The 21,903-nt window shown below is 35.3% G+C and overlaps 2 protein-coding genes and 1 pseudogene across 13 annotated transcripts; 1 reads left to right on the top strand and 2 right to left on the bottom strand.

The window, feature by feature from the left end:
• Nucleotides 1–287: 287 nt before the first annotated feature.
• Nucleotides 288–3,788, bottom strand: LOC115963551 (annotated as a pseudogene).
• A 1,494-nt stretch (nt 3,789–5,282) lies between these two features.
• LOC115963708 lies at nt 5,283–16,863 on the top strand. Of its 10 annotated transcripts, none has more exons than XM_031082828.1 (11): nt 5,284–5,553; nt 5,822–6,072; nt 7,788–7,908; nt 8,159–8,329; nt 8,755–8,919; nt 9,683–9,847; nt 10,680–10,742; nt 11,423–11,587; nt 12,496–12,660; nt 13,469–13,657; nt 16,701–16,863. In XM_031082828.1, the coding sequence occupies exons 2-11, from the start codon at nt 5,849–5,851 to the stop codon at nt 16,728–16,730; spliced, it is 1,458 nt and encodes a 485-aa protein (XP_030938688.1). In that variant the 5' UTR covers nt 5,284–5,553; nt 5,822–5,848; the 3' UTR covers nt 16,731–16,863. The 10 variants fall into 10 exon arrangements, with proteins under 10 accessions (XP_030938690.1, XP_030938692.1, XP_030938688.1 ...); XM_031082827.1 differs by lacking the exon at nt 16,701–16,863 and adding an exon at nt 14,523–14,991 and having other exon boundaries at nt 11,432–11,587; XM_031082825.1 differs by lacking the exon at nt 16,701–16,863 and adding an exon at nt 14,523–14,991 and having other exon boundaries at nt 5,285–5,553.
• A 208-nt stretch (nt 16,864–17,071) lies between these two features.
• On the bottom strand, nt 17,072–21,903 carry LOC115963715. 3 transcript variants are annotated; one of them, XM_031082844.1, is made up of 6 exons: nt 21,515–21,903; nt 20,571–20,741; nt 20,390–20,479; nt 20,075–20,194; nt 19,906–19,978; nt 17,072–17,421 (listed from the first exon to the last, which is right to left on the bottom strand). In XM_031082844.1, exons 1-5 carry the CDS (start codon nt 21,686–21,688, stop codon nt 19,931–19,933), a joined length of 603 nt encoding a protein of 200 aa, XP_030938704.1. In that variant the 5' UTR covers nt 21,689–21,903; the 3' UTR covers nt 17,072–17,421; nt 19,906–19,930. The 3 variants fall into 3 exon arrangements, with proteins under 3 accessions (XP_030938704.1, XP_030938705.1, XP_030938703.1); XM_031082845.1 differs by having other exon boundaries at nt 17,072–17,397; XM_031082843.1 differs by lacking the exon at nt 17,072–17,421 and having other exon boundaries at nt 19,857–19,978.

Raw genomic sequence — 21,903 nt, 5'->3', positions numbered from 1 at the left:
CACTTTTTTTTCTTCTTTGGAACTTTTCAATATTGGTCCAGTGTCAGTTCCAGTCATTGCTTTGAGTTATATGTCTTGGCACAACAGCCAGTATGATAAAAAGCTATTGAGTCTCTAATAACAACAAAATAAAAAATCATAATTTCTATTGCTTTAACAATTCTTGCTGACAACGTTACATCAATGGAAGGATTGACACTTATGGCATAAGTTTCCTAAAAAATAATATATAAAAAATAAGATTTTTTTTTTCTGGTTACAAAAAAGGAGAAGAACTTAAGATACAATTCAAGAGGCCAGAGTGGTTGGTTCACAACTGTCATGAACACAGGCCAAGACATCTTTGTATTCCCTTGAGATGGTGAAGGAATCATACACCTTCTCATCGCGACTTTTCTTGTACTCGAAGAGGAGAGAAGAGCAATTAAATGCTGTTAGTTTGACAAAGCCCCAGTCATAGCAATTAAATACTCCAATTAGGTATTGCTATGGTGAATTCTGATAAGTGGCTAGTGGCTACCTCCCCCTCCAACGACAACATGGATTGTTCCATTCATGGTGCCTGAGTAACGTGATTTGTCTGAATTAACGCATTGATTCTGCATCGCTAGCATTGAAAACAAATAATTAGAAAAATGGCATGGAAATGATCTCAAACTCGATACTGCTTAATGGTAAAGTATGATTGGCTTAACATATTTAACAGTGCAGTTGGGAATTGCTTAAAGTGTAAATTTGGAAATAAGGAGTAAAGTATCCTAAAAAAGACCAGCTATAGCTAGTACTTTAAGAACTTCTTTAATGCAGTGAAGACATTAATAGTTCAAGATGGAATGCAGCCTCGAATGATGGTATGACATGAGTTGCATATATTGCTAAATAACTCGTAGTGAAATTTCTGAATTGCATATTAATGTGTTCTTGACAAAAAATGCTACACATACATGGATGAAGCCACGGAATGTAATCATGTTTGCAAGTAATTCATAGAACCTCTCTGTATATATTTTACTAGCCATACCTGGTATATGGGGCATGTTCTTTCATAGTTATAGACATGGCCATAAAATGCAATGTCTACCCTGTACTTCTGCCATAGCTTTTGCAAGCTTTCCCTTCCTATTGGCTCTTCAAATGATCCTTCCTAGGCATACCAACTATTTGAGGAATATCCAAGAACACGATGAGCAGCAAAGATTAACCACGGTTGTTTCCTTCTATCTGCGGATGCAAGGCAATGCTCAATGAACTTGTATTGTTCTGTTCCCTCCCTCCAGTCATGCTCACTGTCAACTATACAGAAGTGGAACATGCCATAATTTGTTGCATACCTGCACATTTAATTAAAATTTTGATATCTCAAATCAAAATTATCTGCTTAATAGAGAACAAAGGAATGGTGGATAAAATGAACCAAACTGATGTGTGGGACAAGGTATGACAGGAATTCAACTCCCCTCCTTATTAGTCTAACCAAACACACCTACAATTCTCGTAGGAACTGGCTATATAAAAATAGACAATAGCAATGCTTTGCAAATTTAAATGCCTCAGGAGAATTTGTGTGTGCTGGCACATTTCAATTCTCACACATATCAATATGCCATAAAGGAAGATATGGCTTTGCTCCAAAACATGTGAACCTTAACTTGAGGAAACTAACTGTTGTTAGCTGCTAAGGGTTTGTTCTAAAGCACCAAGTAATGCATATATATATATATGTGTGTGTGTGTGTGTGTATTATTGAGAAGGGAGGTTATCCATGTATGTGTGCGTGTGCCTTCCTACATTGTTGAGCCTTATCCGAAATGCGTAAGATAACTTGAAAAATTCATATTCAATTTACTAGAACTTGGCTCTGTTCTCAGCAGGAAAGTAGAACATGGTCTCAGCAAGCACACTGCATTCCCCACCTGAATCCATAATTTCATAGAAGGATCCGCTATTTGGCCAATCACGTTCATGATTACCACTGTAAGATCAAATACAAGATATGTTAACCAATATCATCAAGTAATAAAAAAAAAAAAAAAAAAAAAATCTAATTTTAGGTTTCAATATACGGACACAAATAATGAACATTTTGTACAAACCTTGCAACCATATATGGGACAATTGATGCAATGGGCTCCACCTGTGATGTGAATTGGTGCCATTGTGAGATGTATCCATTTTCATAAGCAAGATATCCTATATGAAAAACTATGTCAATGTGTTTCAAGTCCTTGATGAGTTGGTCAGTAGTATTCAGTGCACCTGGCTAATAATCACTGTACTCATTTGAACCATCACGCTTAGCCTGAAAGATACAAGAACAGATGAACATTACTTTTTGCCATCTATAATGTGCAAGAAACTCAATTTAGCTAACAACACAGACACGCATAATTGCAAGGGAAGGGCTTGCATTTGAGTCTTAAAACTCCAAATATGGGTTCTTAAGCACCTCCTTAGAGCGAGTTCCATTCTAGTTCAAAAACCAGCAGATGACATCTTTCAGAAACTTCTTTTTCACCCATTTTGCAAATTGTCAATATATCATCTGGTGTCCATTTATTTATTTTATATATATATATATATATATATATATATATTTCTAATCTATTGATTCTATTTGCAAAATGTACAATGAATGTAGAGCTATAAAGGTTGGCAGATTGATTCAAGGTGTAAGCTTAATCTAGTCCTTTGTCTTGGTATATGAATAGTTAAAAGCATATTTAATCATTCTGTATTAGCTATAGTCTAAATGGGAATCAAGAGGCTTTTCTATAGATTTTGGAAGCACAGAATGAATATATGTATACAGATTCATTGGAATCTGTAGCAAATATCATGGATTTTAATCTACCTGGTACCCTGGTCCTAGTACTCAAAGCTGGACACTAATGAGTCAGGGAGTAGAACAGATGTTTGCATTTTATTGAAGCTTCCTCAAGTAAATCCCAAAGGTAACCAACTTTCAAAATCAAGTCAAAGAATGATAATGCATAGAAGGAGAAGCAGCATGACCATGTGATTTCAATCCTAAAACCCAGATGATAAGACGATCCTCCAATTAGGTCAATTCAGGGCATATAATGATATACGTTGCCTACGGCCTCAAGAATTTATTATGTGGGATATAATGAAATATAGTGTCTCAAGGCAGTAAAGAATAATCTAATCAAATCAATAACCCGAAGATAGTTATATGCACTAGGAAATTACTATGGTTGAAAGTATGAGCTCATATCTCATCACTTTTGCCTACATTTCTTGTGAGAAGCAAAGATCTTAGTAGATGTTTACATTAACAGATGTCTTGACATTGTAGTTGTAATTTTTGATGCCATGGATTTCTCCTTAGAAAAGGTGACTATTTCGTTCAATGTTTTTTTCCTTGGATAATACTTAAAAATTCATTCCATCAATACTCAATGCTACCTTCCCCATGTCGCCAAATACCATTACACGTTGTAGGGAGTCCTGTCCAGGATATGGGGATGATTTGAAAGAATAGGATTTGCTCCAGATATATGAACCATTAGATAAGACATGGCCCATCCTGTAAGTGTACCTGAAATACCATCATAATAATCATTAGCAGATATTATCATCACTTAAAGGACACTTCAATTTCATGGAAATGAATTATTTACATACACAGAGTTTGGCCACAAATTTATTAAAAAACTTGTGTGTATGAAACTAGGATCATGCCAGCCTACTGTCCGTGCAGGTGAACCTACAGAATAACAAGGAATTTTGGTTATGCAACACTTCATACCCCCTAATTGAACTATCATATTGCAATGAAGTCTATGCTTCAACAGTTTATCCTTAAAGAGAGATAAGAACTCATGCACAACCGATATTTCAAGTGGTTGAAAAAAAAAAAAAAATTTTCAGTTGGGAAGAAGAAATAAGAAATTCTGACGATATATATTTTCATGAGTTGGCAGGATTTTGAAGCATAAACGTTATGTTATATTCTAATAAGGCATAGAAACGGGTACAATGAGGTAATATTTATTGAGAAGACTCTATTGGCTTTTCTTTGAAGGCAAAAGGAGATATCAGAGGACTTGGTTTGTCCTGAAATATTATAAGTTCCTCAAGAAACATGGTTCGTTAGCTATCAAGGAACAAGGAAGTGTACTTTAAATATGGAAGAATCTTGAAATTTTAAGGACTAAGAGTAAAATTTTTCAGAATTTGTCAAATCCTTCACTGAATTTCATTCTCAAATGCCACTAAAAACTGATGATTGAGTTGCGATAGTTCAGTAATTTAAGTGTTAAGTAATTAATCAAGGACTTTTGTCACAAATAGAAGCTTTCTCTGAGTTGGACTTTGAGTTTGGGTTCAATTGGGCTCAAGATGATTCTTTGATTTTGCTAAGCTTGGGGTTGGATAGGGCTTGACTAATCATATATATCCGGTGAGGATTGGTTTGGTAAAGATTTGATGGGGTTGATACTTGGTTACTAATTTATTTGGAAAAAGGAGTTTAGCTTTTAAATATGTTTTGACCTATCATGCTCCAATTTACTATGTGGTAATTGAAGAGATTATTCACTTGCAATTTTAGTTATATAATTATTTTTAATGAATTATGTGACTTGTTTAAAATATGGATAGTTTTATAAATTGTCACGTAGTGAGTTAGAGGAGATTTCTCCAAAATGATTTAGAGTTAATCTTTGTAAAAATTGATGAACAGTATTAGCGAAAATTTTAATAAATTCAAATCAAATATCAAAATAATCAGTATAAGTGAAGACAAACATCGTTGAACCTAATTCATTGGTTCTTCAAGAACAAAGCCAAGGCCTTGGCTTGACATTTCCCAACAAGTTGTCGATGCTACCTTGGGGCATCTTTTGGCCACAAAATTGTTCCTCACATTAAGCTTACACTCTCATGGTTGATCAGGAGCACTACCACAACTATTTAGTCATGGTTGATCAGGAGCACTACCACAACTATTTAGTCATCGTTAATCGCATTAGACAAGAAGAGTTATTTAATATATTTTATGTTATGTTTTAGTCTTAAAAAGGGTTCTTTTATCTAAAAATAGCGAGGTAGGTAACATTTACATAACAGAACCAACCTCTTGAGTGAGTAAAGTAACAAATTTTAAGTTAGTGGTAAGCAAAGTGAAATTTGGGCCTAATGTTGGTTGGTTAATCCTGATTTTCCGCCCAAAAAAAAAAAAAAGTATTACAGCGATACTGAGAGGGATTTTTGAAAGTCAACACAACAACATAACAAAATAGCAAAACGACAACTGTTTCCTTTACTCTCCAAATTAATTCCAAAGAGAGAGAAGAGGTTCATGGACGAAGGTGGAAGTGGAATAAAATGTCACCACACGATCTCCGCCGTCCGTTCAAACGAGCAGCGATCTCTGATCAACAGAGGCACAGGGAACTCTCCCTATAGCGCCATGCATAGCACCGCCGCAACGCCGAACATCAAGCTCCCTGCTTGGCCTCTTTACTCAACCTCCACTTCAACCCGAACCCGAACCCGAAACCACACCCGAACCCAATATCTTTATTCTTGGTTTGTATTCTAATTGCTAAACATCTTTTAGTATTCATGAATTTGCTTTATATGAAAAAAAAGAAAGAAAAGGTTAAGTTGATAGAGAATGGGTGAATTTAATACTCTAATAATTATTCTAATAGATCTTTAAAAAAGATAATTTCATTAGTTTGCATGCATAATTCATTGATCGAGTATTAAACCCGTTAGCAAAAGATTTCTCAAAATAAATCTGCTGTAACATTTGTGGTTTGATTTTGTGGAAACTGGGTTTATGACTTTGCAGTCAGATTAGACTTACTATGTGATAGACATGGTGTGCTGGCGGGAGTACTCGCTCTATGACTGCGCGGCTGAGTTTAGGTTCTTTTGGTTGAGCTCCAAGCTTGTGGAGACTGGTGCGTGTGACCCGCCTTCGCAGTATCATAGATACATAATTAGTCCAGTTCCAGTGTACAATTGTCACCAGGCTGGTCTATTTGCAGCTTATACTGGTGCAGTCCCTTATGTGAATGACGGTTTGTTGTTTTATAACAAGTATGACCTTTTTTTTTGTAGTGTGGACAATGTTAAATGCTTTGAATGTTTATTGTTAGATTGGCTGAGTAATTCTTATGAACGTGATTATTGGTTAATTTCAATTAAAAAAAGGGAAAAAATTAAATAAAATCATAGGTCGATAGTACTTGTATGAAACTATTTACTATTGTGAAATTGGGTTGGGCTTGCTAAGTTGGTGAGTTACTTGCTTGACTAGGATTAGGAAGTTCTAGTGCATTGGTTGGATATGTATGCTATTTTGTGGTGCCATTAGGGTTTTATTACATGTGGGGGTTTGTTGACTTGGGCTGGGACTGATAGGTAAGATAATGTTTTTTCTATGGTTTATTGTGGATGCATGCACATTGTTGAACCATGCCCCTCATTGTGTTCTTCATGTGTACATGATCATTTTTCTTCATTTTCTGCTTTCTTGTTTTGATCATGTGACTTGGGCACAAACGTGTGCAAGGGAGCACATTTTTATCATCATGAATGTTCAATCACTTATAGCTTGTGTCTCATTGTTGTTGTTGATTTCAATTTTGAACAATTTTTAAATCCATAGTTGCCATATCATTGTACCTACTATGTGTTGTATTTGTTCGGTTATGAATTATGGGGTTGTGGATAAGGCCCATATCTTGTTGGGTATGTTAGTTAATTACCAAGCAAAAAAAACTTTTTATTTATTTATTAATTCCTAATGCCATTTGCATGTTTCCTTGCTTAGGCATGCCCATTATTAGACTGGAAATACACCACTAGCATTAGTTTGGAAGGATGAGAATTTAATACCACAACATTCCTATTAAAATTTAATAAATAAAACATACATGGGCAAAAATAATTACTCACTAAATTTTCCCACTTTAAGGGAGAGCACGCTGCTTTTGAACGTGTAACCCATTATGAACTCTTAAAATTTATCAAAATCTCTGTGATTTGTAATGAATTTAGCCCAACACAAAAGCCCTTTTTTTTTTTTTTTCTTGATGTTTTCTCCTCCCAATATCTTCATTTTGTTTTTTGAATTTTGTTTTTTCCTCCTTGGCTTTTTTTCCTCCACACACGTATCCCACTCTTCTCCTCTCTATCTTCACCGTATACCCACCCATATACACCCACTCTCTCTTTTTATTTTTTGTATTTGATGTATTGCTTCTACCTCTTCGCCCAGCACTAAATTAAAGTCATCTCTAGTTCAGAGAGTGAGAGAGATCGCCGGCGGAGATCAATGGCCGTCGAAGAGAGTCGTTCGAAGGATGAGCCACGTACTTTCAGATCAGCGTTCTCTCTTATTTATTTGATTAGTTTTATGAGAAAGATTGGGGTTTGTCTTTGTCTTGACGATGTCTCCCTCTTTGAGTTTTTGAGAAATTTGAGAGGGAAAGGAGGTGAGTTTGATCTGTTTTATTCTTTTGCTAATGAACAGTGAGGCAAAGAGAGTGACTGTTCATTAGCTAAAAAACTTTTTTAAGTTTTAGGGAGGCCGATGCTGTTGGATACTTTTTGAGTCAAGCATTTCAAAAAAGTAGTCAATTCAAATCCCATTGGATACTTTATCCTCATGGAAAATGAAACAAAGGAGTCTTGTACAATCACAATTCACAACAACTCGCGGTTTTCCGGTGCTGGAAATTCCACTCATTTCTACATCAAAATCTCAGTTTTGCCACTACCTGTCGGTGACGGATGGGTGTCCTTTTCAGCGTTTCGTGGAAGAAAAAGACTCCTGGGAGACCCGCCGAACGCCGCAATGGAGAACGGATCCGGTGTCCGAAATTGGAACCTTGCATAAGAGGCACCGTGCAAGGTGGAGCTCCAGACTCGGTATAAACCAATAACCCCTCAAAAAACAATCTTAGTACTATCTGTAACAACGTTTTTATTTCTTAAATCTTGAATCAAAAAAGTTCAATACAATTAAGCTTTGCGATTTGTTCTATTCTTAATCTAAAAAAGAAAAATTATAATTTAATTTTCGTTGTTACACCTTTATTTCTCAATATTGTAATCTGCTCAAGTAGTTGAATCACCTCTTGAAGCTTAAGCTAAGTTACTTGTTGTCTTTTGAGGTTAGGGTGGCAAAGATGAAGAGCGTCGACAACAAGTGCAAAAACTTGTGAAGATGGGTTTTGCTGCGGCTGATGTGGGACAGGCTCTGGCATATGTTTATGGTAATGAAATCTTGGCTATTAAAATGCTGCGCTTTGCAGAGTGTGCATGGGCCGGTAATGATACAAATACAAAGGTTTAGTCTGAATGTCTAAGTTCCTCATCTCGCCTAGGCCTATCTTTTAATTCCTTGCATGCTATATCTATATTCTGATGTAGCTTTATCCGTGTGACACTAGCTTATTATCGAGCAATTTTTTCCATGAGGTGGAGTTGCCATAACTATCAGTGCCATTGAAATTTTCAAAATGAAAGAATTTTTATGCTAAGCGCCTTGTTTTAATCAACTAATGATTTGATAAGAAGCTAGATTACTGCTAAACTGTGGGAGTAACCTAATAAGTTGACTTGTGCTTGCATATCTGTCACTATCTGTCACTATTGAAAACGTCTCGTCTTTGATATGGAATTTTACTATTAGTGTCACAAGTGTTTGTACTTTTATCTGTAATTTTCTTTTTAATTGAGTCTATGCATTTGTAACTTGCAATTTGCCTTCAGCTATGGCAGCCTGATGAGCAGCAGGTGCAAAAACTTGTGGAGATGGGCTTTGCTGAAGCAGCTGTCGGAAGTGCTCTGGAAGCTGTTAATGGGGATGAAATCTTGGCTATTAAAATGCTTTGCTTTGCAGAGTGTGGACCAGCTGGAATTGATACATATAGAAAGGTTTAGTTTGAATCTCTAAGTTCCTCATGTAGCCTAGGCCTGTCTTTTAATTCCTTGCGTGCTATGTTTTTGCAAGCATATCTATCTTCTAATGTAGCTTTATCTGTGTGACACTAGCTTATTATTGAGCAACTTTTTCCATGAGATGGAGTTGCCATAACTATCAGTGCCATTGAAGTTTTCAAAATTAAAGAAGAAATTTTTACGTTCAGCGCCTTGTCTTTATCAACTAATGATTTGATAAGAAGCTAGATCACAGCTAAACTGTGGGAGTTTGCCCTTAGGAGGAAAAGTTGTCTCATTCATCACATATATGCATCCTTTTCTCTGTGTCTCGGTCCAACATATGACTGGGGCTTACATAATATAAGAGGGATGATGTTTGTAGCCGATACATTGCAACCTTGATTGATAAAGTTGGACTCAATTACTAAGTACCATACAAGTAACCTAATAAGTTGACTTGTATTTTATGATATGAATTGAAAATGAATGTAATTATTCCTTTCATGAGCATCACCTATTTTTTGAGAAACATTCAAATGTTTTGCTTATAACTAAATAAAAGCCATAAAGGCTATGATCAAAAGAGGAACCTTGATAGAGCAGTCATATACTTGCATATCTGTCACTATCTTCACTATTGAAAAGGTCTTGTCTTCGATATGGAATTCTACTATTAGTGTCACATGTTTTTGTACTTTTATCTGTAATTTTCTTTTTAATTGAGTCTATGCATTTGTAACTTGCAATTTGCCTTCAGCTATGGCAGCCTGATGAGCAGCAGGTGCAAAAACTTGTGGAGATAGGCTTTGCTGAAGCAGCTGTGAGAAGTGCTTTGGAAGCTTTTAATGGGGATGAGATCTTGGCTATTAAAACGCTTCGCTTTGCAGACTGTGGACCAGCTGGTATTGAAACATATAGAAAGGTTTAGTTTGAATCTCTAAGTTCGTCATCTAGCATAGGCCTGTCTTTTAATTCCTTGCATGCTATGTTTTTACAAGCATATCTATCTTCTAATGTAGCTTCATCTGTGTGACACTAGCTTATTATCAAGCAACTTTTTGCATGAGGTGGAGTTGCCATAACTATCAGTGCCATTGAAGTTTTCAAAATTAAAGAAAGTTTTGTGTTTAGTGCCTTGTTTTAATCGACTAATGATTTGATAAGAAGCTAGATAACTGTTGAACTGTGGGAGTTTGCCCTTAGGAGAAAAGTTGTCTCATTCATCACATATATGCATCCTTTCTTTGTGTGTCGGTCCGCTTACATAATATAACAGGGTGATGTTTGTAGCTGATACATTGCAACCTTGATTGATAAAGCTGGACTCAATTACTAAGTACCATACAAGTAACCTAATAAGTTGACTTGTATTTTATGATTTGAATTCAAAATGAATGTACTTATTCCTTTCATGTGCATCACTTTAAGCCTTGCCCCATCAACAGTGAAAAAACAAAATCATGCAGTGGACTATTTTTTTTGCATCTGTCATTCAGGAGTTTTGTTTTGTTTTTCTTTTTGAGAAACATTCAGATGTTTTGCTTACAACTAGAGAAAAGCCATAAAGTCTAGTGATCAAAAGAGGAACCTCGATGGAGCAGTCATAGACATGCATATCTGTCACTATCTTCACTATTGAAAAGTTCTTGTCTTCGATAGGGAATTTTACTATTAGTGTCACATTTGTTTGTATATTTATCTTATTTTTCTTTTTAATTGTGTGTATGCATTTGTAACTTGGAATTTGTTTTCAGCTATGGCAGCCTGATGAGCGGTGGGTGCAAAAACTGGTGTCGATGGTCTTTGCTGAAGCTGCTGTGAGTTGTTCTCTGGAAGCTGTTAATGGTGATGAAATCTTGGCTGTTAATGTTCAGCGCCTTGTTTTAATTAACTAATGATTTGATTAGAAGCTAGATAACTGCCAAACTGTGGGAGTTTGCCCTTAGGAGGAAAAGTTGTCTCATTCATCAAATATATGCATCCTTTCTCTGTGTTGGTCCCACGTATGACTGGGGCTTATATTAGGCTTACATAATATAAGAGGGATGATGTTTGTAGCTGATGCATTGCAACCTTAATTAATAAAGATGGACTCAATTACTAAGTTCCATACAAGTAACCTAATAAGTTCCCTTGTACTTTATGTTTTGAATTCAAAATGAATGTAATTATTCCTTTCATGGGCATCACTTTAAGCCTTGCCCCATCTTTGGTGAAAAAACAAAATCATGCAGTGGACTTTTTTTTTTTTTTTTTTTCCGAGAAACATTCAGATGTATTGCTTATAACTAAAGAAAACCCATAAATGGTTGTGATCAAAAGAGGAACCTCGATAGAGCAGTCATATGCTTGCATATCTGTCACTATCTTCACTATTGAAAAGGTCTTGTCTTCGATATGGAATTTTACTATTAGTGTCACATGTGTTTGTACTTTTATTTGTATTTTTTTTTTTTTAATTGAGTCTATGTATTTGTAACTTGCAATTTGTCTTCAGCAATGGCAGCCTGATGAGCAGCGGGTGCAAAAACTTGTGGAGATGGGCTTTACTGAAGCTGCTGTGAGAAGTGCTCTGGAAGCTATTAATGGTGATGAAATCTTGGCTGTTAAAATGCTTCGCTTCGCAGAGTGTGCGCGGGCTGGAAATGATACAACTACAAAGGTTTAATTTGAATCTCTAAGTTCTTCAACTAGCCTAGGCCTGTCTTTTAATTCCTTGCATGCTATGTTTTTGCAAAAAAAAAAAAAAACATGTTTTTTCAAGCATATCTATCTTCCGATGTAGATTTATCTGTGTGACAGTAGGTTATTATTTAGCAACTTTCTCCATGAGGTGGAGTTGCCATAACTATTAGTGCCATTGAAGTTTTCAAAATGAAAGAAGAAAGTTTTATGTTCAGTGCCTTGTTTTAATCAACTAATGATTTGATAAGAAGCTAGATAAGTGCTAAATTGTGGGAGTTTTCCCTTAGGAGGAAAAGTTGTTCATTCATCACATATATGCATCCTTTCTTTGTGTGTCAGTTCCACAAATGATTGGGGCTTACATAATAAGAGGGATGATGTTTGAAGCCTATGCATGGCAATCTTGATTGATAAAGCTGGACTCAATTTCTACGTACCATAGAAGTAACCTAATAAGTTGACTTGTATTTTATGATTTGAATTTGAAATGAATGTAATCATTCCTTTCATAAGCATCACTTTAAGCCTTGCCTCATCAACAGCAAAAAAACAGAATCATGCAGTGGATTTTTTTTTTGGTTTGCATCTATCATTCAGGAGTTTTGTTTGGTCTTGTTGTTTTTTGTTGTTTTTTGTGTTTTTGTGTTTTTGAGAAACACTAAGATGTTTTGCTTATAACTAAAGAAAAGCCATAAAAGCTTGTGATCTAAAGAGGAGCCTCGATAGAGTAGTCATATACTTGCATATCTGTCACTATCTTCACTATTGATAAGGTCTCATCTTCAATATGGAACTTTACTATTAGTGTTCCATGTGTTTGTACTTTTATCTGTAATTTTCTTTTTAATTGAGTCTATGCATTTGTAACTTGCAATTTCTCTTCAGCTATGGCAGCCTGATGAGCAGCGGGTGCAAAAACTTGTGGAGATGGGCTTTGCTGAAGCTGCTGTGAGAAGTGCTCTAGAAGCTGTTAATGGTGTTGAAATCTTGGCTATTAAAATGCTTCGCTTTGCAGAGTGTGCACAGGCTGGAAATGATACAAATACAAAGGTTTAGTTTGAATCTCTTAAGTTCCTCACCTAGCCTAGGCCAGTCTTTTAATTCCTTGCATGGTATGTTTTTGCAAGCATATCTATCTTCTGATGTAGCTTTATCCGTGTGACACTTGCTTATTATCGAGCTACCCTTTCCATGAGGTGGAGTTGATATAACTATCCTTGCCATTGAAGTTTTCAAAATTAAAGAAGAAAGTTTTATGTTCAGTGCCTTGTTTTAATGAACTAATGAGTTGATGAGAAGCTAGATAACTGCTAAACTATGGGAGCTTGCCCTTAGGAGGAAAAGTTGTCTCATTCATCACATATATGCATCCTTTCTTTGTGTGTCGGTCCGACATATGACTGGGGCTTACATGATATAGATGATGTTTGTAGCCGATGCATTGCAACCTTGATTGATAAAGCTGGACTCAATTTCTAAGTACAATACAAGTAACCTAATAAGTTGACTTGTATTTTATGATTTGAAGAAATGAATTTAATTATTCATTTCTTGAGCATCACTTTAAACCTTGCCCCATCAATGGCGAAAAAACAAAATCATGTAGGGGACTTTTTTTTTTTTTTGAGTACATTCAGATGTTTTCCTTATAACTAAAGAAAAGCATTAAGGCTTGTGATCAAAAGAGGAACCTCAATAGAGCGGTCATATACTTGCATATATGTCACTATCTTCACTATTGAAGAGGTCTCGTCTTCGATATGAAATTTTACTATTAGTGTCACATGTGTTTTTACTTTTATCTGTAATTTTCTTTTTAATTGAGTCTATGCATTTGTAACGTGCAGTTTGTCTTCAGCTATGGCAGCCTGATGAGCAGCAGGTACAAAAACTTGTGGAGATGTGCTATGATGATGCTGCTGGGAGAAGTGCTGTGGAAGCTCCTGTGAGAAGTGCTCTGGAAGCTGTTAATGGTGATGAAATCTTGGCTATTACAATGCTTCGCTTTGTAGCGGATGGACAGGCTTCGATCGATGAGATTACAGAGGTTTAGTTTGAATTTCTTAAGTTCCTCATCTAGCTTAGGCCTGTCTTTTAATTCCTTGCATGCTATGTTTTTTTCAAGCATATCTATCTTCTGATGTAGCTTTATCTGTGTGACTCTTGCTTATTATCGAGCAACTTTTTCCACGAGGTGGAGTTGCCATAACTATCACTGCCATTGAAGCTTTCAAAATTAAAGAAGAAAGTTTATGTTTAGCGCCTTGTTTTAATCAACTAATGATTTGATAAGAAGCTAGATAACTGCTAAACTATGGGAGTTTACCCTTAGGAGGAAAAGTTGTCTCATTCATCACATATATGCATCCTCTCTCTGTGTCAGTCTCACTGGTGCTTACATAATATAAGAGGGATGATGTTTATAGCCGATGCATTGCAACCTTGATTGATGAAGCTAGACTCAATTACTAAGTACCATAAAAGTAGCCTAATAAGTTGACTTGTATTTTCTGATTTGAATTCAAAATGATTGTAATTATTCTTTTCATGAGCATCACTTTAAGCCTTGCCCCATCAACAGCGAAAAAATAAAATCATGCAGTGGATTTTTTTTTTTTTTTTTTTTTTTTTTTTTTTTTTTTTTTTTTTTTTTTTTTTTTTTTTTTTTGAGAAACATTCAGATGTTTTGCTTATAACTAAAGAAAAGCCATAATGGTTTGTGATCAAAAGAGGAACCTCGATAGAGTAGTCATATACTTGCATATCTGTCACCATCTTCTCTATTGAAAATGTCTCGTCTTTGATATGGAATTTTACTATTAGTGTTACATGTGTTTGTACTTTTATCTGTAATTTTCTTTTTGATTGAGTCTATGCATTTGTAACTTGCAAATTGTCTTCTGCTATGGTAGTTTCATAAGATGGTGACGCAAAAGATTGTTGCTGAAGTTGCTGTGGAAGTGCTCTGGATGCTGTTTATTATTTTTTTATTTTTTGTTTTTTTGCTGAACTCTGAAGCTGTTATTGGAGACGAAATCTTGGCTTTTAAATTGATGAAGTGAATGATTCTCCTATGCAAGTGTCACATGAGCATGCAAATGGATGTATGGCATTCATCCAAAGTCGTGAACGCATTAGAGATGAAGAAATTCATTCTCAACTCCAGTCGGACCTTATCAATCATTTATGGCAATTTCATGGCGAGTCGTAGGAACTTGAGTGTGTGAGTTATGGCATGTGAGTTTTTATTGTAATTTCATATGCGTTATGTATGTGAACTTTTTGTGGACTACATTGCTAGTTTAGTGTTGCTGAAAACTATTTCAAGTGGAGAAGGTGAATTTTATGTTGCATTTATAATATGTTTTCCTTTTGATATGAGTATTGATAGGTGCATAGTTTATTATATGATTATGTAAATAGTTTAGTTCAATTGGAGTAGATATGTGATCATTGATAGATTTTCAATTGCACCCAATGTGGGGTCCACATGTTAGTGAGAAAAATGTCTCATACACATCTAGCACAAGATACATTTATAGCAGTTGAAGGAAAAAAAATTATGAATAACATGCATGGTAGTTGAAGGAAAAAGAAATCCAAAAATATGATTGTTCAATTAAAAAAATCTCATTAAAAAAAGTCGGGTTTTAAAAAATATGCTTGTTACATTCAAATGATCAAATGAAAATACAGGGAAACAAAGAATAAAGAAGGAATAAAAAAAGAATATTTAAATGAAGTAATAAAAAATAAAATCTTTGATATGGGGTGTATTATAAAGTGAGTTATTAAAATAGATAAAGTAACTTTTTAAGATGCTAAAGTTCCGTTTGGTTCGATGTAAATCGAATTCTGTGTGTAAAATGAATGTAGGGGAAAATGAATTCCTATAAGGAAATTAAAATCTGGGCGTTTGGGTGTGTAATGGAAAATAGTTCGAAAAACGATTTCCAATGTTTGATAATATTTTGAAAATGCTATTTTTCTACAAATTTTTCTCATTTTCTCAGCTTTCAAACAAATTTTATATAAGAAAATCAACCACCATCCATACACCAACACCCATAGAAAATCCATCACTATCAACACAAAATCCACCACCATACAACACAAAAACCACCAAAACACCACCACCCACACCATCACAAAAAAAAAAAAAAAAAGAAAAAAAAAAAAATCAGAGATCAAAGAAAGAAAGTTTGAGAGATTAAGGGAAAGAGAGATTGGTCTTCAGTGGTGGCGACGAGATCGGTTTTGGATGGGTCGAGAACAAGATCGATCTTCGGTGGTGACGACGAGAACGAGATGCAAGGCGATCGGAGAGGTGGTTCTTAGGTGTTTGTGGATCGGTGATGAGGGAGGGGTGGGCTGAGATGAGGGATTGGTGATGGGTGTTTGTGCTGGAAGTTGGTTGGGCAGTGATGAGGGATCGGTGATAGGTGTTTGTGTCGAATCGGTGATGGGTGTTTGTGCCAGAGCTTGGCTAGGCGGTGATGAAGGATCGGTGATGAGGGATCGGTGATTGGTGCCGGAGCTTGGTTGGGTGAACTACCTGTGCTCTCTCTTCTTGCTCTCTCCTTCTCTCTCTTTTCGTCTCTGAGTCCTGGAATTTATTTAAAAGTAAAATAGAAACTGAAATCCATTTTCGGCTTGAGAGGGTTATTTTACGGTCAACGCGGAAATTGATTTTCGTTTGACCAAGTTTTTTGTGCTTACCAAACGCATAGGCTAGTGTAAAATGATTTCCTAAAATCATTTTCAGTCAAAACAAACGCAACCTAAATGTATTTTATAACATTTTTGATGTGAATGCTCTAAATGAATGATGAACAGATATTTCTAATAAATATTATCATTTAAATATATGTAAAATTTTGTGATTACTATTGAAGTTTTTTATTATTATTTATCTTTGAATTCATAAATATAAGGTAAAAGAAGGAGATGGTAGTTTCTGTACCCATCTTTGAATGACTATTGGTTGTAAAAATAGATAATGAAGTTTGCAGAAGTATTTCTCTTGCTGTCTTTGTTTAGTACGTCAGCATCAACTTATGAACTTGATTTTCTTTTGACTATTATTGCAGGATGGTGCATTGATAATTCCAAAGCCATGAACGCTATTTGCTTCCTGGCATGGAAGCGAGAAGTTTTGGCTTAGGGACGCTCACTGAGAATGGTTCCAAAGTTTTAGCTTTCTTAAATCGATGAAGGAATTTGATAAAATAAATCCCCCACAATAATACTAATATATATATATATATATGTGTGTGTGTGTGTGTGTGTGTGTGCGCGTGTGTTTTTTAGAAGAATAATACTAATATATTTGATTCGAGATGCAATTTCAGCATCAGCATCTAACACACACAAAACCCAGAAATTCCAAACTCCAATTCATGCTATATACATATAAGAATTGCATGGTGGTTGTCTATCATTCTCCAAGCCCTTGGAAATATGACATCAACGTAAAGAGAGAGCCCTTCAATATGTTGTAATTTATAAATACTACTTTGTAAGATGTACCAAATGGTTTTTGAGGAGTAAGTTCTTAAGTCCAATGAGATTCGCAAATGACAAAAACAATTCACAAATACCAGTGGAGTGTGGTGCTAACTATAATAAACATTCCATTTCTTGAGAAAAGAAAAATCGGGTAACTTCTTGAGGCTTGAGCAGCTTGTAAGTGTTAAAGATGCAAGAGATTTCATCATGAGACAACTTGGAAGAATTTGAAGTTTAGTACAATTGCTAAGTTCCCATACTTCAAGCTTTTCAAGATGCCTGACAAAGTCATGAACAACCATTCTATGCATGTTTTGTCAAAAGATAAATTCAGTTCAAACAACAAACAGCAAAATTCCAATAAATTCAACCTAAAAACACTGAGAACCCAACATTGGTGTGGGAATGTGTTCCAAACACTTTATACATTGCTGTGAATCCCACATTGGTTAGGAGAGAACTCACTTATGTGTTTATATGTTGTTGTAGGCCACCATTGATATCCTAAGATGGTGGGCTTTATCCATATCACACACATGCACACTATCCCTCCCGGTCGCACAAGTCCAGATTAGCTTTGTTTTGGGCTGAGGTTTTTATTTTTCCTCTTCTCTGCCTCTTTGGTTTAATGGAAAACTAGGCTCTGGCTGGTTTGCTCTTACCCTTCTGCTATGCTTTGCTCTACCCTCTCTGTTATGGTTTGCTCCTCCTCTCCCACATATTTTACTAGAGCAAACCACACTTTAGTTTCAGCCATATATATTCATGTTTAAGGCATAGTTTCAGCCAAGAGAGCCAATTACACTGAGTTTTACTCCGGGTAGACTTTAGGGACAATGCTTTCACAAAGTGATTCTACAACATTGTGAGATCGTTCTAACTGTCTCTAATTTTGTTCTTGCTAATTATTTGAGATCTTATTTGCTGAATCAAACTTGTTTTTCAGTGCTATATTTCCAACACCCAACAATGACCTAGTTTATGTCCCAAAATTTTGGAATTGACTACGGATCCTCAAGAGACTATGAAAAAAAAGGTGGATTGCAATTGATGATAAGCACTGAATAACCCGAATTTAGATTGCTTCACACTACTACACAAATTGTATGAAGTATTCACATGTAACAAAACCATTTTTTTAAAGCTTTTTTAGTAGGTACTTTACAATTATAAGACAGAAAAATACTCAAATTAACCTAAAAAAAAAAAAAACATTAACTGAAAATTTATGGACCATAGTTAACGAACTTGACTGAAAAATGGTGACGAAAAAGTATACTCTCAATTTAAAATGAATCAATTTCATAATTAAGATTAAATATTACATATATAAACACTAAAATATTAATCGGAAAATAGACCAAACTAAGATTACATTTACTCTGATAACAACAAAAACATTTTTAAAAAACAAACAACTATTTTACTATAGTCCTCCCATGAACTACTGCTGCAATCAATATGTTTAAAAAAACTATTTTTAAGACAAGAAAGAGGACCAACTAGAACAATTCCATTAATTATTTAGTAGTTAATAAATCTGACATCTAGTTTGGTTCAGTGAAATAACTATGGTTTCTCTCATACAGTTTGGAATATAACATGTATACCTTTACCTAAAGCAGTGAGACTATGTTTTTTTTCAGAACTATTCCAAACGCAGTAATGCTTAAAGAAGAAAATGCACTATTCTAAGCATTTTAACTATTGCCTCAGGAATTTAAAAAAAAAAAAAAATCTATTGCTTCGGGAACAAACATTTTACATTACAATTCCTAATGTACATTTTGTGCATATGATATTCACACTACGTGTCCACATTTTTGATTTTACACATGATGAGACAAAATGTGTATGAAGAGTGTATAAAAGGAGTATAAGATAATCAAATTCCTTTACTTTTTTATCACTTTACAACCAACCAGGGTAATTATTGAGTACTCTCGGAGTATCATAAATGCGTACTCTCTTCTCTCACATTACAATGAGTCCCACTAATTAAATTTACGATGGGACCCACAATTCATGTGAGAGTAGAGAATATGTATTTATGGTATTTCGAAAGTATTTAATAATTTTCCAACCATGAATACCACCACTACCAACAACATCGTTAAAATAAAAAATGCGCTTGCATGTGATTTCTTTATAGTTTTCTTTTTACTTTTCTTTTATTCTGGGAGTATAAGCAAAATGGCCAAACAAATAGTGCATGTCATCAATGGTTAATTCTTTTTCTCTTCTCTTTGCCAGATGTCGACAGATTAGAGCTTCTATGTGTGAGCTCTTAGTTTCCAATATAAAGTACACATGCCAAGAGCTTATAACTCAACTGACACTTTTGAAAATTTCCAATAGAGACATCCAAGGTTCAAATCCTCCCTCCCCCAACCATCAAAAAATATATGTGTGTGTGTGTGTGTGGGAACAAGTTTTAGTCATGAGTTTTTTGGAAAGGTTTACTACAGCGTTAGCATAAATTTGTCAGAATTCATTATCCATTATATCAAAGGTTGACTATGTTGAACCAGTCAGTCACTAGATTAAACTTCCCGTTCAATTTGCAGAAGGGGTGCTTTTGGTGAATTGATAATTTGATATCCCTTACTATGAAGTAAATTCTTGGGTCATGGTTGGGTGGTTGAAACTCCCCAAGAACACACACACAAACAAAGTTCATTACTTTACGTCTTTCTCAAGTAAAGTAATTTGGCCACTTTCATTCATCACACAGCATATATACTGAAATCTTATAAAATAAAAACATATTTTGAAATCAAATCATACCACAGTATCTCACGCATATCATAAACTACACCACATTGGTTTCTTGGGATAAATGCCTGGTTGAGGTCTTATCCTGAAAGGAAGATGATAGAGCATATTTAGATAACCACATTTGCACTTTGAAAAATATTTTGGAATGAATAAACAAAAAATCAAGGATGACACTAACCATGTTAGACAACGGGTCTCTTATAGAGTACATGGAACGCAGCATCGTCTCTAGAGTATCTTGAGCTAATTGGAACTTCACATCCAATTCTCCCGAGTGAGACTGTGCTTCATTTTGAAGCTGCAAAATGAGTAGTAACAGTAAATAGTCGCATTATCACACAGACAATTGAACATATTTTTTGTCTTGCACTTCCAGTAAGTGTCTATCTAATGTTTATGTCTCACACTCATTCTCAAATTACAAACTAAAGGACACTCATTCTAAGTTCATTCGCCACTAAAAATTCAAATGTAAGAGATACTCTTCAGATACCTTCAAGTTGATAACAGCCACAGGGTCTACTGATTCAGCATCCTGATTTGCCATATCCCATGTCATTGCCTTCAACCGGGGCAAAGTAACCTAGACATTGTCCATTCAGAAATAAAGTCAGATTCTTGTGTGTTACCTAGTAGATCAGTGAGGTTGTGTATACCATAATCAAATTTCTAACCTGATCCTTGAGTAAATCGTCCCACCATTCTAGTTGAAACTTTTGTAGCAGAAGCGTAAGTAGTCTTTGTAGTTCAGGCAATACTTCAGTGGGAAACAGTTTATGAATGTCATCCCTGCTGACATTCTCGTAAACAAACCTACAGATCAACATGCGAAGACATACCAAAAGCTGCAATATAGAACATTAGAATTATAACCCACACCAGGTGGGATTCGGTAAGAAAGCCTATACCACTTAGAAAACTTGATCACCTTTTAAGACCTTTTTAAGTAGATAGTGATAATATAACAAGCAATGTAGATGAAGACTTTCAAAATGGCTTCTTTTTACAAAGTAACCTTGTATCATTCTACGCATGTTTAGTCAAAAGATAATTTAGTTCAACAACAAACAGGAAAATTCCAAATTGAACCTAAAAACACTAGGTATCCAACACCAAAATTTTGGGATCAACTATGGATCCACAACAGACCATGAACAAAAAAAAGAAAAAAGAAAGTAGATTGCAAATGAAGTTAAGCACTGAATAAGTGAATAATCGTGACTGAATTCACATTGCTTCACACAAATTGAATGAAGTACTCGCATGTAGCAGATAGAAAGGAAAAAAAACAATTCTTTATTAAGTTTAAACATTCAAAACCATTCCTTTCAAGCTTTTTCTAGTAGCTACTATACACATTTCCCACATTCAATTATCAGAAAAACACTCAAATTAACCTTTCATTGAAATTTTAGAGTTCTTCTAAGACCACAACTTTTGTCAAGAGACAATGAATGATTGCCTATCATTTTCACGAAGACCCACCACTCACACAGTCAGCTACTGCCACATTAGTACATTGTCATGTCATTTAGATAGGAAGAAATAAAATTTTAACAGCGACATAGACCAAAGCTGAGAAATTTTTTTTATTACATTCGTACTAGGTGATTCATACAGGGTCGAGGTCGGAATCGTTTTCAAGCTGGAGCATGTCGCGGACGATGTGGCTGTCGGCGGAGTCGAGACCCGTTTTTCGTGTTCTCCAAAGGGCTTGGAGAATGTATTCTACTGACTCTTTCGAATTCGACCTCATCAATAGCGGTAAGTGACCCCACAAACTACGCTCCATTCTCTCTACTGTGTCTTCCTCAACAAAACAGCCCAACTCCCTATTCAAGTTGTTCACTTCAATTCAAAGTTCAAACCTTGTTGGCACTAGAAGTAGAAGTGAAAAGCTGCGAGTGAGAGAGAGTTTCCTATGTTTTCACTTCCGCTTCCAGTTCCACCTACTGCGCCTCTGTGTTTTTTACCATTGAAATCGCTTGACTGACTGGAAAGCGATTA

Source organism: Quercus lobata, chromosome 10, assembly GCF_001633185.2.
Source record: "Quercus lobata isolate SW786 chromosome 10, ValleyOak3.0 Primary Assembly, whole genome shotgun sequence".
Classification (NCBI taxonomy): domain Eukaryota; kingdom Viridiplantae; phylum Streptophyta; class Magnoliopsida; order Fagales; family Fagaceae; genus Quercus; species Quercus lobata.
Note: the sequence above shows the minus strand (reverse complement) of the source record. Positions and strands in the feature narration are given on the sequence as shown.